At 55.1% G+C, this 16,380-nt stretch overlaps 4 protein-coding genes across 4 annotated transcripts; 1 reads left to right on the top strand and 3 right to left on the bottom strand.

Annotated features, from left to right (window-relative positions):
* Positions 1-82: 82 nt before the first annotated feature.
* Positions 83-1,434, bottom strand: F5Z01DRAFT_669685 (uncharacterized protein; the record flags this gene model as incomplete). The annotated part of the gene is made up of 2 exons (XM_046264454.1): positions 83-966; positions 1,323-1,434. The coding sequence occupies 2 exons, from the start codon at positions 1,432-1,434 to the stop codon at positions 83-85; spliced, it is 996 nt and encodes a 331-aa protein (XP_046122874.1).
* Positions 1,435-4,910: 3,476 nt separating this feature from the next.
* On the top strand, positions 4,911-6,446 carry F5Z01DRAFT_10871 (MOSC domain-containing protein). Its single transcript, XM_046257384.1, has 2 exons — positions 4,911-5,030; positions 5,079-6,446. Exons 1-2 carry the CDS (start codon positions 5,016-5,018, stop codon positions 6,084-6,086), a joined length of 1,023 nt encoding a protein of 340 aa, XP_046122875.1. The 5' UTR covers positions 4,911-5,015; the 3' UTR covers positions 6,087-6,446.
* A 901-nt stretch (positions 6,447-7,347) lies between these two features.
* On the bottom strand, positions 7,348-8,492 carry F5Z01DRAFT_10965 (uncharacterized protein). The gene is made up of 2 exons (XM_046257393.1): positions 8,435-8,492; positions 7,348-7,676 (listed from the first exon to the last, which is right to left on the bottom strand). The coding sequence occupies exons 1-2, from the start codon at positions 8,449-8,451 to the stop codon at positions 7,385-7,387; spliced, it is 309 nt and encodes a 102-aa protein (XP_046122876.1). The 5' UTR covers positions 8,452-8,492; the 3' UTR covers positions 7,348-7,384.
* Positions 8,493-10,901: 2,409 nt separating this feature from the next.
* Positions 10,902-16,371, bottom strand: F5Z01DRAFT_10850 (histidine phosphatase superfamily-domain-containing protein). The gene is made up of 3 exons (XM_046257380.1): positions 15,016-16,371; positions 11,637-14,966; positions 10,902-11,583 (listed from the first exon to the last, which is right to left on the bottom strand). The coding sequence occupies exons 1-3, from the start codon at positions 16,164-16,166 to the stop codon at positions 11,364-11,366; spliced, it is 4,701 nt and encodes a 1,566-aa protein (XP_046122877.1). The 5' UTR covers positions 16,167-16,371; the 3' UTR covers positions 10,902-11,363.
* Positions 16,372-16,380: the final 9 nt, after the last annotated feature.

Consider the following 16,380-nt stretch of genomic DNA (forward strand, 5'->3'; position numbering starts at 1 on the left):
GGGGTATCTCTAGGAAATTCCACAAGGCACACATGTGCACATTCTGTCCTCCATCTAGCCTTCTTCTTTTCCCACAAATTACTCATCTTTTCCTCTTGCAAATATCCCATTCTGCGAGCGCCTCCTCCAGCGCCCTTGCAGCCCGGACCTCGTCCTTCCTGAACCCTCCATTGAACACACGCGGCATGACCATGAGGCTGTTGGCATGCTCCTGCGCAAAGCCAACTTCGGCATCCCGTCCGCACTTCTCCTTTGTGAAGCGCACCGCCTCGAAGAGCAAGTCCTTGCCCACTCCCGTGCCGCGGTATTTGAGATCCGTTGTCCAGGCACGGATGATGCCACGACCACCCTTCAACGTCACGGAGCCGGATTTTTTGCGTCGACCATTGTTGGAGGGGAAGGTATAGCAGGGCTGCAGACGCAAGACCAGCGCCCCGACAAGCGTGTCTTCGCATTTGGCTCCAAAGACAATGTCCTCTGCGCCTGTCTCGGGGTTACGAAGCCAGTCATACCGCAGATTCTCGGCCTGCGTTACGTAGCGAGACGACATCCACCTCACAGCCATGAAGTAGGACATGATGATGCCACAAGATAAGACCAATCCCAAGCCAACATCCTTCCCGGTGGCCTGGTACGCCACAGCTGCCGTGAGGCTCATTCCAGCAAGCGAGAGAGGGTGCTTGATGGCGTTCTTTGCGGCACGCTGCTGCATCTGCGCCACGCTGTCGGCGACGAGCTTCAGCCCCTCAGCCTTTTCTGCGGCTGTGTCGAGCGGCTCCAGAGACAATGGTGGGATATCATCATCGGGTGTCAGGGGCGGGTTGGCGGCTAAAGGCGAGGGGGACGTGGGCTGGAAGCTCAGACTGGGTTGCATCGGGACAGCGGCGTCGAGGATGGGCGTGTTGGCGCACGAGGACATTGCCGAGGGGGACAGGACAAGGTTGGCGCGCAAGAAGGTGAAGAAGGCTGTCGGTGATTTGTTAGCCATGTCTGTGAGGTGACGACGCTGGACGTCGCGATGGGGAAGGGATGTGCATGTCGGTAGTTCAGGGTTGGCGGGGCATTTTTGGAGGGGCAGCAGCAGCTGCCAGCAGCAGAGCAGAGCCAAGACAAGAAGCAAGGGTCCACCAAGGGAGGAGCATGATTGACAGCGATGGATCATGTCCCCTGACTTGAACTGTGCGTGCGAGAATGGAATGACGAAATGGACGACAAGACATCCTCGGGCCAAGCTCTTGTGACAGTTGCTGTGTGAGGCCGACCGTCTGCTCTGAAGGGAGAAAGGGTGCTTGGGGAGAAGGAACAGAATCAGCCCAACTCACCTGCACTGGTCTTCAACCCTGGGACAGCGTTGATGGTGTCAGAGAAGGTGTTGACATGGCAGGCGCTGAGATCCAGCTCGCGGACACCAAAGTTGTGCGCGTCAAACTCCATGACCGGCAAGTTATCCAGTTGTTCTCCGTGGGGGTGGTCGGTCGCTCTATTAGGCTGATAGGAGAATAGTGTGGTCGACCCGCGACACCACACAAAAGTGAAGACTGTATAAGATATTATGCAAAGAGAATCGAAGACGAGCAAGTCGTGACATGTACTTTCAAAGGAAAGCAAAAAGAGGTTGAGCCAAACGGGGGAGGACGGGAGGAGAAACTGAAGGATCCCAAGTGGAGGATAAGAGGGTTTTTTTCCTTTCCAATTGCAAGTCGTGCCAATGGCGGGATCTGCCTCCAGTGACGGTCGTCCTCGAGCCAACAAACCCAACGCAAAACCTGAGACGCTTCAGCTCCAGTGATCGCCGGGGCTCGATGCAGCCTTCGGGGGCCAGTGCACAGCTTCGGAGCCGCTGAGACAGACAGACAGACGCACAGCAACAATGGATGTTAAAATAGTAACGTGCTCGTTTGCTGTTGCAGCCAACAACAGGTTTGGTCAACGCACCAGGTTTAAGAGTCAAGACTGGCAAACAAGGGTCAGAAACAGCACCTGCCACAACCAGACTGGAGACGAAGACTTTGCATTCTCTTATGGTCTTCTGGCCGTGAGTGGCGTGCGTACCATTGGACAATGATTAAGATAGAGATACCCAGCCGTTGTCTTGGGGAGGCTCTCGTGATGGGCGACGAACTGCAAGCCTGCAGCCACCACCAGGACTGACCCTTTATTAGCGGCGAGATGCAGCATGCGTGTGTCATCGCCGCCAATGGTAGCCAAGGACCCAGCATTCCGGACCCCATTCCCATCACGATAACGACTAGCCTGAGGCTTTGAGAAGTTGTGCGTTGGTAGCCGCGAATCCGAGCACTTGCATCGCGTCACGCGCTTATTCCAGTGTGATTAATAAAATTCTTCACCTACTTTTCGCTTGGCTCCCTACGTATTGACCATCCCTTACTACTAGTAGATAGTGCTAACAAGATCGCGCAGGGACTTGGCAGCATTGCAACCGAGCCTGGTGCATGACGAACGACGGGAGGTGGGATCGACAATGTAAGGATTCCGGTTGAAGGGGCACCTACGCACAAGTTTACGACGACTCGCGACGCGGCCAGGGGGCGTTTCTTCCCCTCAAGACAGACTCCAGACCCTCTCTCTGAGTCTGGGCTGGTTCAAGGACTCCCGCCGGGTGGACACTGGAGTCTGGCACTATTGAATGTGGAACAAGAGTCAAGCGCCATCCACCGTTTGAACTCCACGTTTGACCTCCAACAACACAACTGTCTGGGCTCTCACCATCTGGCTGCGCAACGAAAAGGGTTCTCGACACACGCACGCAATGGCCAGCCGCTTCTGACTGCGCCTTGGGCGTGCATTGCGAATGCGCAACCGATAACAGTTCGGCTGCTGAGAATCAGAATGATTGGATGTCCATGCCGCTCCTGTCCTCCATGTCACCTGCAGGTTGCAGTGCGTGTATGACTGTCACGTCTCTGAAACGGCGGCTCGCGACCCCTCAGAGATTGGCGTCAACCTCCCGGTCCTCCCCCCAGCTGGCTGTCCATACATGTACCGAGGAAGTGCGATCACCTACCATGTCTGTCCATACGGACCTTGCCGCAACTCTCAAACACACGATGGCGCCTCGTCTCGGATCGCATCAGAGTTCATCGGCATCCCAAGTATCTTGCAGAAGCGTAGCATTGTGATGCCGAGGAAAACATTGCCCCCTTGGCGCTATTGGGGATGGGCTGCCTATGCCGCGCGGGGGCTGGTGCTGCCACATGGAGAAATGCTACGCCATTATCGCAATCTCAGTTCTCGCCATGATTCTATGCCTTGGCTGGCTGGCTATCAATGATGGCGTCGACGCCGCTCTTGTTGATAGCAACGGCATGCATTTAACTGGAGGAAGCTGATCAGTTCTCCTGCACTCGACTCCTAATCGTTCCACGTCGGATGGCCCACGCGACCTCGAGCCATGGCACACAAAATGATACCTCACAACCCTACCAGCGCCTGCGCGCTCTGGACCCTTCGCCCAAGCACTACAAAGTCTGACATGACGGTCAGACTCGAGATGTAGCGAATGGTCACTTGTCCCACATCCCCAGTTGGGGGACCTACTACGTACTAGTAAGCCAAGGCGTGGGGACCTGACCGCAAGCCACACTAACGCAGAGCTTCCCCAGACGGCTGCACGGCAACAATCACGTCTTTGCTGGCTGGCGTGATGACGAGGCAAGCCCAGAAAGTGAGTCATGGTGTTTCTGATCTCGTGGCAACTGGGCGAGTGACGTGAAGGTGAATACCGTGGCCATACACTGATTGGAGAGATTGTCCATCAGCCTATTATTCTCGGCATGAGCATATTAATGCCAGCACCATCAACCATGGCAATATAGGTGTGGCAAAATAACAGCTGGCTTATATTTCACTAGTGTTTCGACCTCGTGCTCATAAACACATGAAGCCGTCCTTGCCTGATAAGCGGCTTTTTGAGGTAAAGGAGCCCACGAGATGTGTGCTCTACTCTTTGGCCAAGAAATGCAGTATATGCTCACCAGCTTGAGCACTTCCCTTCATGTTTGTGGTGGCTCGAATGTGGCTTCTGAGAGCTACGGCAATGTCGAGGGCGATGCCTCACTCTGTCCTCCACTACAACTCAGGCCAAGCTCAGTACGTGTAGACTGGATGCATTATGTTGTAAACGCACTGTGGCTACAAAGGCCTACTTGGGGTAGTAGTGATGATATTCCAGTGGCTGTGCCTTCTGATACCGTTTAAATCATGGCCTTTGGAACACCTCGACGAACGTTGTCTCCGGTTTAACTTGGAGAGCTCTAATTAGACAAAGGTCGCCTTTTTGAACGGCTCCATAAATCCTGGCTTTTGATGATAATGACCTGGCGGTCACTTTATAATCCTTCCCCCTATGGCTTAGCGACCTTTGCTCCAGCGCACAATGTTATTGTCGTTAGCACATTGCAGTGAGCTATGAGCTGCGAAAAGAACCAACATCTCTCAACCACGTAAGGCTCAAGACTGGTCGAGTCCCTCAATGTACGCAAGCTGCGTTAGACCTCATATAGATCACTTAGTTCTTTTTGTTCAGATCGAAACTGAGAATGCGTTTACACCAAACCAAGTCACGTAAGTCGTTACTAGATGGCCTAGGGTTGGCAGATGACAGATTTAAAGGATATTTAGAGTCAGCCTACCCTACATGTGCATCTGGCTGCCAAACCCCAAGTTACCCCAGAGTGCCGGGTAAGCTAACCAACTTGATTGGCTGAGAGTCCATTCTTATCAACTCGACCGCGCCTGTCAATCGAGCCCAAGGCGCATCCTTCGACTCCTCCAATGCGCGTGACGTCGGTCGCCGGGTGTCAATGTCCGGCCTCCTCGCGGGCATGCGACATTGAACTGCATGGTCCGCATTGATGTTCACGGCGAGATGAACCTCTGTTCTTCCTCTGCTCAAACTTCACACCAACACTGGTTTCCGATCCGACCCAGACTCGGCAATCCGAAAGAGCTTCATCACCTGTGAAGCAGCTTCACTCCCATCACAACCCCTCACCATGAAAGTCACAGCGGTACGTTCACAGACGCTCACTCACTTCTATCCATGCTGACCAACAAAGCTCTGGGTCTACCCCATCAAGGGTCTCCGTGCCATCCCACTCACATCGGCAACCCTCACCCCGCAGGGCATCGCCCACGATCGCACCTTTGTGCTCTGCCACCGCAAGGCAGACGGCTCGCTCGACAAGCTCCAGCTCGCAGGACATCCCGAGTGCGCCCTCTTTGGACAGGAGATTGTCGACGGGACGATCCACGTTCGCTACCATGCGCCGGAGACGCCCATCGTCCCCCGCAGTCCGCTGCACGACGAGACGCTGGCGATTCCGCTGACGCCTGACACGGCGGGTCTGGACAGGGAGGATGTGAATGTGCACATGAGCATGGTGCGCGCGTACAAAATGGGATCCAAGTACGATGAGTGGTTCACCGCCTGCTTTGGCTTCGACACGGTACTGCTCTACATTGGCGACCAGAAGCGGCCCATCCTAGGCACCTTTTCGCCCAAAGCTGCCCAGCCGCAGAAGGGATGGCTGTCGTCGGTCGCGAGCTACGTCACCGGGTCCAATCGGGAAGAAGACTGGCTCACCTTTGCCGACTGCGCGCCATACCTCATCGCCACCGAAGCATCCCTCCGAAACGTCAAGACGCGCCTAGAGTCGGGCGAGGTGGACATGGTCAAGTTCCGGCCCAACATTGTCGTCGACGGCGAGACGCAGTGGGACGAGGACTACTGGTCGGAGCTCAGTCTCAACGGCGGTGCTGGATTCACCCTGTCCAAGCTCTGCGGACGCTGCACGTCTGTCAACGTGGACTATGACACGGGCCGCCCTGCTGCGGGCGAGTCGGGGACTGTCCTCAAGAAGCTCACGGCTGATCGTCGTGTGGACGAGGGGCACAAGTACTCGCCCGTCTTTGGGCGCTACGCCTTTTTGACCGATGGCGTCAACCTGAGCAGCATCGCCCTGGGTGATGAGGTCAATGTCACAAAGAGGAGCGAGCAGCGGCCTGTATGGGACTGGCCGATGAAAGACCCTGCGGCGGCCCGCTTCTACGAGCAACGTGTCTAGAGGACGTGACGGTGTTGTGTGTACGACTCGGGGGGCAACGTGTTAATTCCGCGGATGCGGCAGAGGGAAACAAAGTTACGTTACGAGGCACTGCGGCAGGCTGCACTGCTCAGACGGGGTTCCTCTCAGCATTGTGTACCATACCAAAGCACACGTGGCTACAAGACATGCTGCAAATGACAGGAGTAGCTACTCTTCTTCACCATGATGTAATTACCGCCCGCGAACCCAGTGGCTCATCGGTAGTTACGGCCTCTTCTTGTGTCAAGCAATCGGGGGCGCCACGCAAGCAACGTCGCACACCTCCCATGTATCGCCGTTTTGCCGGCCATCCTCACCTCCCGTCGCTGCGTCGGATAGAGAGGCGGCCTGATCGAGGTGTGGACGCACGACAGGGCGACTTGCACAATATCTGTGTCACGTGGTAAAGGGGATGCTGTTGACGCAGTTCACCAAGCTGCCCTGGCGCTCACTGGCGTAATCCTCGCTGGCGTAATGGGGGGTTGTCTTGCCAGGAATCGCAGCATGGACTGCAGAGGTGAATCTGGCAGCCATCGTCACTATTCGCAAAGTGAGTGGAAACATAGCAGCGTATCCTTTGTGACTACGATATGGAAGAAGATGCGCGTTGTCGACGTCACAAATCAAGGGCCGTGTGGTGAGGCAAAACAGTGTCTAATTCTCTTTGCCGTTCAATTAGAACAGCTTCTATGTGCAATGTTAATTACTCTTCCTGAGCATTTTGACGCAACTATCACCGTGCCCTTGACGAACTCCTGCAATGCTATGAACGCTCAAAAAACGAAGATTTCCTATCCTCAATCCCTCATGGTCCGCCCTCCACCGTCCTCCACTCGGATGCCACTCGATCCGGGATCCAGGACTGATGCAGGCCGGGGTTTTTTGAAATTGCATGGGTCGCGAAGCGCATGAGTCCCCACGTGGGATATGCAGCCTTGACAGGAAGTAGAAAGAGGGTCGCCAGTGGACTCTCACTCTCAGTCTGTCAAAGACGCAAGACTCAAAGCAACAACTCGCTCGCCTGCCACTGTGAGCTGAGAAGGTCTGTCGTACGTTTGTAACTTGTACCTCGCCTACCGGGGCAACGGGCCTGGCCGAACACCCCAGCCCTGCGCGCGGAAAGCTAACATCCGGACAGCGTCGCATTTTCTTCTTCTTTGGTTACGCCTTGCCCCATTGCCGTCCCAAGCTGGTTGGGAACGAGAGCAAACGACGCAGTAGCACAATGTGCCCCGAGATCAAATTGTGACTGGATGGCCAAACGGACTCCATGTCTCTCAGGCCGATTTCGTGCATGCGCGACACAGCTGTAGCTTGCAGTAGGAACACTCAAAGATGGCCCAATGGGGCCCGGAGCGGCAGAAATGGCACAGCCATTGTACCAGCGTCGTCTCCGACTTGATCATCTGGAACGAGTGCGCGCAGGCGACGGACATGGTGACCGACAGGTGTTCGCGTTGCTTCGGTTGGTCGCGGCTGCAGGCGTCTGATACTTTATGCAGGTTTGCCGGGATAGGATGGTGATTGATCAGGGGGACTTGACTGGGCTGGATGCAACCAAATTCGATGCTGGCCTATCGTCAGCCTTGTGTCATGCAGGCATGTGTGTCTGCCGTTCGTTCTGAGGAAGGGGAGAGAGTTGGGTATTAAGCAGTTCGATGCAATGCAATGGGGCTAACTGACCGGCAGAGCGCAGGACTACTGTGCTCGCGCTAGGGACTGCTTTGATATGTGCAGGTACTATTCCCGTTCCGTGGGGAATATAGACAGGATGATGTTGTAAGTCAAGAAGTCAAGGGAGAAGAGCAGAGAGAGATAGTGAGGCAAGGTAATGTGAACAAGCGAACCGTTGGGATCAGCCAGCGGAGGCCGGAAGACACAAACCTTTTATGGTAGGGACATGCCCCCGATGATTAAGAATGGTGTCTTCCTCCGTAGTGCGGCAGGTGAAGAGAAGCAAAGGAAACACGGAGAAGATGAGCACAAACTCACAGATGACGATTGGCCACGGAATGTGAACGAAAACGAACCCCCATTGAGCGGCGGTGAGAGGGTCCAGCCAGGTCCAGGTCCAGGTCCGGGTTGGGAACAGCACCTGAGGTACGAGGCGGATGACGACGGCAAAAGGAAAGATGGAGGAGCTCTGTGCAAGTATCGAAACCGAGCTTGCATGCGCCAAACTGAGATCTGATGAAGATGCTTCGGCTCTGGTCCGACGCGGGCTCGCCTGGGATGTTGAGGGAACGGGTTACGGAGTCGCCCAGTATGTGTGTTGCAAGTGGCCACAAAAGTCTGTGTTTCGACAATTCACAGGAGCAGGCACGTACGTAGCCTGCCTGGCCATGCGATGGTGAGGCCTGTTGAGAGGGAGACTTGACCGGCTCCCTTTCACCGTGGCCCCACGGGCGTAGTAGTAGTACTACTACCCGGACAGGTAAACGTGGGATCCGTGAATGCAACCACGGGTGACGGAACGGCGGGCAAACGAATCATCGGGCTGGGAAAGGACAAGGGCGCCGGATTGTGCGAGGTGAGGGAACCACGTTGGAAGCTGGCGCGAAGCGAGCGGAAGCACGGCTTATGTGCGCACGGGGATTCCCTGGCATGGTTTTTAGTACTGATCCAAGGTCAAACCTTAAAATCGCCAGGAAAAGGTTGCTTGCCGCCACCCCGGTCCTCAGCATCATCCATTCTGTGACGGCATATTGCGCCCATGCGCTTTGTGCTGGGTACGGAGTACAGATAGGTAAATAATGAACAGTGTTCATGTTTGCTTGGGGGGGGCCCCCCAAACATAGGTCGATACGTGGTGGCCTAAAGAGGAAAGAAAGCATGGGAGGAGACCATACAAGTCTCACACTAGAGTCAGTCCGTCGACCCAAACGTCAAAAGCAAGTCACGGTGTCATCTTGATGGTGCCGTCCGCGTGGGCCCACCCAATGGCTGTGGCTGTCGCAACTCGGTCGACATTGTTCTCCGAATCCCATTGGAGACGTGGAGACGACGACATGGAAGGGCCGGAAGTTCGGTAGCAGCATGGACCCTGGCAAAAGAAAAAAAGCGACAAGGTCAAGTCCCGCCAGCGGGAATGCGATTTGTAGGTTCAGAAGCTCCTTGAGAATGACGGATACTCCGTCTGCACGTCTTGAGCTTTTTGGTTGAAACAGTAGCTTCAACTTTCGTCAAGCGACGCAGCTTTCGTGATTGGGTCGTCAGGCCCCTGCTCACTGTATCCCTACCAGTTCCGTGCTGCGCTAGGCTACAATGGGACTGACTAGATATTTAGCTTACCAGTTTCGTCGGACCCTTGCTTTGACGAATTGGGAAAGTAGCTTCCAGGTCTGCGCCTTCCCTCGATTTTGCATTCGAGACAACAAAAAAGGTCAACCGTGTCTGGATGCTTCACCGCTAATGAGCACGATCACTAATTAGTATCGACTCTTTCTTTTGCTGGGACTGGATCTTTCAGCACCCGCAATGCATGGCGCGATCGCGAATGGGGGCACAATCACGCCGTGCCGAGAGCCTGGGACCGAGGTGCGTGCCCTTGCCGCGGGCCTGCCGCCTGTCCAGCCCGGGATGGGGTTTGGAGTTCACTTTGACGTACCATCTGTCTCGACGTCAGTCCCTTTCCCGGAATATCAGCGACGAGATGGTTCCTCCGAGGCGGCTATGAGGGACGGCACTTCTGCAGAATGCGTACGGCCGCCATCAGAGTCTAGACAGCCAGTGCCCCGAGCGATCGCCTGATTGGCGTGGCATGGCATGGCGGTTCCAGACGTAGAAGATTCGACAATGTGAGGGAGTCGCAGATGGATGGATGGATGGATGGAATCATGGATGGATGGTGGACTGACTATCCACTCTTCTGCATCGACCGGTGAGCAGCATCCCCGTCAATGGCCATTCTGATCTACGTATATGATATATCATTATCGTTCAAACAGCGTTACAGCGTGCGTGACACCTCCAAACGTCCAGGATGTCGAGCACGCAAGAACGTTGCTGAGGCTCGCGAGTCCAGACAGCACAGACCCAGGCAAAGGCTATATTACTACGTAGAAAGAAGCCAGAAGGAGACTGGCAGTTTCGTAGCGCGGCCCGATGCCCATATCCCATATCCTACCCAGGATCGGCGTGCCAGAGGCCCCGAGCTTCCCCACCAAGGAAGCGCGGTTCTCCAGTTCGTCGTGCATTATTACCCGGGTTGATAGACGCCACTCCCGTGTGCTGGTCGTCTTTTCGATCCGAGGACTCATCAGTCTGACGAGAACACCTGGTGGCTCACACGGTACACCAGGTCTCGTAATGCGCCGTCATTTACACCAGCCCTATGGCACTTACTACGTAGTACATAGACCATGCAGCCAGCTCCTTGGACAAATGGATGAGGTTACTGTGATTTATCCAAAATGCCTGACTGTCCGACGTACTGCGTAACAGACAGCACCTGGTTTTATCCGCCCTTCCTCGACATTTGTTGTTGGCAGTCTCTGAGCCGATGTCCGTGGTCAACCGCGTGGACTCGGAGTAATTCGTGTGCCAAGACGAGACCACATGGCGCGAGTCCAGACTCCATATCCGGAGCATGCTGCGAAACAGGGGGTCCCTGCCGCCGCGCAGGCCAAAGATGAAACTCATCACGCACTCGGTTAATTTGCAAGGAGGCCCCATTGCGCGCTTCCCAGTTCACCATCGGCGCCCGCCCCGATCGGAAGATGGTATCAAATTGGAACCAGTCGGTCAGACCTGAAGCAGGACGCGAGTTTCAAAGGCTTGGTCCACCGGGAGTTTGGCCCGGGTTGCCTAACCTGAACAGACATTCATGGCCGCGTAAAAGTGGACGAACCGTACGAATCTCAGGTCGATTCATGGTGAGTGACTGGAGACGGGTAGTGAACACGGATGACTCGATTCGATATTATGTACTTGATTCCGCATGTCCTCGTTTTCTATGCTATGGTTGCCCATAATGTAATTTCTAATTTAGCCTTTGGAGTTCGTGTACGGAGACGCTTTTAAGCAAAGTTCGCTGCTTTCCTCAAAGTCGGCATACAAGTCGCTGGTGAAAAATCCCCCTCCTCCGTTCGGACTGCTAGGGAGAGCTCAGTATAGAAAAGTAACGCCGGATGGCATAGACGCTCCCCATGAAGGATAATGTCATGGAATGGGCCTTACAACCTCGGTGGACTCAGGATTGTATCTAGGCCAGGGAGGTTGCTGTTTCTGGCGAATCCATAGTGCGAGTCTTGGTGATCACCACTCGGGATTCACAATCTTGCCTCCTTCGGCCGCATTCGCAGAATGACCGTCCCCTTTACCGCTCTGCCCTTGGGCCGGAGGCGACAGAAGCAGATCCTTGGACGGCGTTGCCTTCATCTCGAGAGCCTCGGAATCACTCGCCTGTCGCTCTAGCTCTTCAAAGGTGAAAGCCTCGGAGAGATTCACGGCAAGGAACGTCTTGGGCAGTTTGACCCTTTGCATCAGTTAGTAAAATTTTCTAAAGGATGATACTCCATAAGTACGTACTGGTTGAACTTGGCTCGCAACGTCTTGATCACTTGGAGCCAGTCGCTGTGGTTTGTCAAACTGCGCCTAGGCGCGCAGCCAATCGAGTGGCGGCTGTCCAGTTGGACATGAAGAGGATCATGGACATGGCAGCCCGGGCTGATGGTGATGCGAATGCTGTAAGCATATTTGGGTTCGTCTTCAGGGCTGTCCTGAGGTTGCTTGATCTCTGACTCGTACAGCTCAAAGCTGATCTGGGAAAGGTAGTCGAGCTCGGGGATCGTAGCCCTTGTGATCTTGGTCTCGATACCTCCCTCGATGATGCAATTCAGCAGGGTGTAGATGTGCGACTCTTTGGTGAAGTAGAAGAAGGACTTAGCCTCGTGGGAAGCCTGCATCTCTTCCAGATCCTGGACAATCTCCTTCAGCAGCGGGAGCGATGTCAGGAGACCAATTTCGAGCTTCTCGCTATCAGAGATGCCGTACTCCTGCGGGCAGATGAAATCAAAAAGCACCTTGGCAAGCTTGTACAGTTCCTGCAGAGGCTCGTGCTTCTGTTCCGTTTTCGTTGCGCTCGTCTCAGTGCCCTTGTACAGTTTGAAGTACTGCTCTGGTGGAGGCTCCTCGCCCAGATGACGAAGGCCATTGAGAAAAGACCGGCGTCTAAACAGCTTCTTCACTGTGCCCGATCGTTGGACAGGATCGGTGCCTTCCTGGGGGGTCTGGCCGGCGATACTGTTGGACTTCTCTTGCTTCGGCTCGACGGGCGCCTTGGGCTCTTCCGTCTCCTTCGGCCTGCTTTCCTTGCCTTCGTACTCCTCAAGCATGTGATCCGGAGGGGTGAACACCCATTCGAGGAATTGCCGGTTGTGGAGTGAGTCAAACTTCATCGTGTCGTAGAGCTCGGAGATCTTGCTAGGGTCCACCTTCTCGCCATCACAGAATTCTGCAAACAGCTTCTCCCAGCGTTCCCTGAAGAGCTCAGCATCCTCGCCGGAGCACCATCGCGCCTGGATGCTGTTGACGGTATTCGCCTGCGACAGAGATGAAGCAAGCGACGAGGTCGAGCCTTCGCCAGATATCTTTTCTCTCTCTGTGGCCGGGTTAGAAATGCTGTTCAGAGACGTGGCTGCGCCGCTGAATATCTTGGAGTAGTTGTGATGCATGACACGACGATGGAAGTTCATCAGCTGGACAACGCGCTTCTGCACCTCGGACGGCTCAGGCATTTTCTCGGGCCAGGCAAACTGCGCAGGTCGCTCATTGCCCTCGCGCAGCAGGCCCTTGAGCTTCTTCTTGACCTTGTCTGTCTCATCCTTGGCGGCGTTGGAGTCGTCCAGGAGGTCCTTTCGAATGGTGATGAAGTCATCGGGTATGTCGTTTTTGCCGAGGAACGACGCGGCCCAGATCTGTGCGCTTGTCGTCACTCGTCTTTCCGAGCTGCTGAACACGTGGACTTCATCGAGCACGTCTCTGTTCAGGAGCATGAAATCATTCCTCATGTTGTCGCCCAGCTCCTGGGCTTGGTAACGAGCAGCGTGCGTTGGCTCGCCGCCCCATTTGACAATGAGCTGGAGCTTGTCAAGCACAAGTCGCTCCTCAGCTGCCGTGAACTTGGACATCGTGACGCCAGACAGGGAATCGTGACGCTTAACGGGTTCTCTCGGTGACGCTGCGTCACCGTCCTTGTGACCAGGGCTGTTCTCCGTGTCAAGCGGGGGCGTCTGAACGTTCTCTTTCAAATCAGGCATCTCATCCACAGCGCTCTCCGTCTTCTTCTTGCGGAACATGGGTTTGATTTGGATCTTTGTTCCCGCCCAACTGCCTTTCTTGACCAAAACGTTGCGAAGGGCTTTGAGTTTGCCAGGGTCCTCAACCCCTTCGAGGAACGCCGAGTCGACAGCGGAAATCACACTCGCCAGTGCAGCCTCGCCAATCAGCAATACCTCTTCCTGATGACCTTTCAGCAGCGCAATGAAAGGTGCAGTGTGGAACGTGAATTTGAACTTTTGCTTGGGCGTTCGGTCAGCATGGCGAATGACCGACACCACTCCTTTCAACTTCCACGAGTGCTTAGGGGGAGGCGGCTGCTCAGCCTCGCGGTGAGACTCTTCACTGCCACCAATACCTTGTGATGTCGCCACAGTCTTCACAGATGCTGGTGCCGAAGGAGAATTCCCCTGCAGAAAGTCCGCAGGTGGTGGCAGCGAATGCATCGGGGCGGCACTGGATGCTGTGGAAGACAGCAAGTCCTCAACACGTGGGGAAGCCGCGTCGCTGGGCGCTACTGATGCATCTCCGGCTTGGGATGTGTCCGAAGCAGTGGCCGGGGCAGCAGGAATGCTCTTTGCGTTCGGAGGATGTAGCGAAGCAGAGGAGTGGTCGCGCTCCCGAAGAGAAGTCTGCTGCTTGGACATTGGGTCGGTTTCCGAGATCGATGGCGAGGGCGCCGGCGATGACATTCCACCTCTTCGAAGTCTCTCCTTGACGAACAAGTCCTTCAAGATATTGGCGCATTGGTCGTAGTAGTCATTGTTGTCTTTGACAAAACTCCAGCCATTGACGTCAATCACATAGCTCTTCCCAGATGCTCTGAGGAGGTCAAATCCGCAGACTCGTTGGCCGAACGCAGTCGCAATTTTGCTGGCAGTCTCTCGCTCCTCCGCACTCAGCGCGGTCACGTACCGAAGCTCCTTTCCGTGCTGGTTTCGCCTGACCACACCGTCCACTACCGGCGATTTGCGTGTCTCCGCATGGCAGTAGTTCGGGCCAACAGTGTAGGCCTTGATGTCCTCCGCATTGTCGACCTGCATGAAGCTTTCGTACACGTAGCTACTCTCCGGCTCAGTGATGGCCCGAGGCACGTTGAGCTCAGGGATGTATTCGGAGCTTTTGTTGCCAATCTTTCTGAATAGCTTCCGTGCGCCGCCTCCCGCTGACTTGGGAAAATAGATGATAATGTTGTGGTCTTCACCGCTCGTGGGCTTCTCCACAAACGGTTTCTTCAAAAGTGCACCGTCAACGCTGATGACATCGCCGTCGTCAAGCAGCTCGACCTTTCGCGGTGGATTGTATTTGTTTTCATCAGGAACGGCGAGATCAACCCCTGAGACTTCCTTGATGTATTTCACCATGTCAGGGGTCAGGAAACCTGGTCCGCCATCTCGGTTCACTTCGACTCGGCTGGGGGTTCGGACATTGATCTCGTCGAGGACTTGCAGGCATAAACGCCGATCCCACAGTAGCTTCTGTAGCGGCACGTCATTGACGCAGAATGGTTTCCGTGTCTTGACATAGGCGATGGCCTTCTCTAACGGAAATCCGTCCGAGTAAAAGGAGATCAAATAATCGCTAAACATGGTCAATACTTAATGGCGCGATAGCAGTGATTGCAACTTACCAAATGGGCCAATTTTCCACCTCTTCGTCGAGAATCACCTTGTCCCCAAACACGACGACATCGAAATCTCGGTTCGCAATGACCCGGTTGAGAATGTTCCGACTGGGTTTGCTTCGGGCTTTCACATCCAGCGCACAGATACCAATGACGCCCCAAGGAGCGGGCTTGGACGCAGCCTTGCCCTCTTCCTTCTCACGATGCGAAGAGCCTCGCTCACTGCCGGGGCTGTGGCTGCTGTTCGCGGTGCTGCCGCTAAATCGCCTCTTCACTCTACTCCGTGAACGATCTGGCTGGCCTCTCGAGCCACTCGCTGCTGGGGCCGGGAAATTGGTTGTGGCATCGCTCCGTTGGTTGCGCCTCATGAGGTCGAGAGGCTGCGAGTGCGGGTCACGAGGTGTCAGGGCGTGAGACCCAGAGGCAGGCTGGCCACCCTGTATGCTCGAGGTTGTGACGGTAACATTGGACATGCCAGCCTCCGAGGGCGTAGTGTTGGAACCTTTGTTGTTCGACATCAGGTATGATGTAGATCGTGTACGACCACCTCGGCTCGGTTCCGATGTAGGCGCAGTTTGTGTCGCACTGCGGGCAGCGGACAAGGAAAACAGAGAACTGTTGGAGGAGCGTCTGTTTTGTGCGTCTGTCAAAGATGTAGATTCCACTGCCGTGGCTGGCTCCTTTATCGTTGCAGAGGACGATTGTTTACTACTGATGGTGGGGCGTATTCGAGGGGTGTCTTCGGCGCTGTCGCCAATAGCAGCGTCGCCTAAGAGTAAATCCTCACTAAGAATGGAGTTTGACGTCCCGGAATAGCAACGACCTTGCGATAGAGACGAACCCGGACTTCTTAACGGGATGTGTGGAGATTGGGACGGCGCCGAGCAAGCTGAAGATTCGACGTGGACGTCTGTTGTACTCGGCTCAGCATAGCGACTCTTTCCGTTGCCGAAAGACGTATTTCTGCGGCCAAGGAACGACCCGTGCCCAGAATAAGATGCTGAACCAGATGAGACCGTACGCGAGTGGGTTCTCCTAGTGGTGTCGATGTTCGCTGGGGTAGTGTTGCTCAAAGAACTGTCCAGTGTCGAGGTGGACTGGGGGAGGGAAGTGTCATTGATGGCGGTGGGGGATTGCGCATCGTTCGAGTCGGCCATGGTACCCCCGTTGTCGGCATCAATCGACGCTATCAGTACTGATAGTGAGCCGGGTAATAGTAGGTACCTGGTCGGTCGGTAGGGCACGGATAGGGTTTGCTGGTCAATGGACGGTGGCCGGAGACGGACAGGTGGGGAGCAAAGCGAAGCGGGACGAGAGATGGGGAAGATGACGTCGCAATTTCACCGCGATTTCGGCCAGAGCGAACCTCCA

The sequence above is a fragment of the Emericellopsis atlantica genome (genome assembly GCF_019669845.1).
Source record: "Emericellopsis atlantica unplaced genomic scaffold F5Z01scaffold_1, whole genome shotgun sequence".
Classification (NCBI taxonomy): domain Eukaryota; kingdom Fungi; phylum Ascomycota; class Sordariomycetes; order Hypocreales; family Bionectriaceae; genus Emericellopsis; species Emericellopsis atlantica.

Bases quoted from the DNA above. Each gene is read 5' to 3' on its own strand.
- F5Z01DRAFT_10850 (XM_046257380.1), bottom strand. From the start codon at position 16,166: ATGGCCGACTCGAACGATGCGCAATCCCCCACCGCCATCAATGACACT. The intron at 14,967-15,015 runs GTAAGTTGCAAT...GACCATGTTTAG, and splicing joins GTGGAAAATTGGCCCATTTG to CGATTATTTGATCTCCTTTT. The intron at 11,584-11,636 runs GTACGTACTTAT...ACTGATGCAAAG, and splicing joins TTGCGAGCCAAGTTCAACCA to GGTCAAACTGCCCAAGACGT.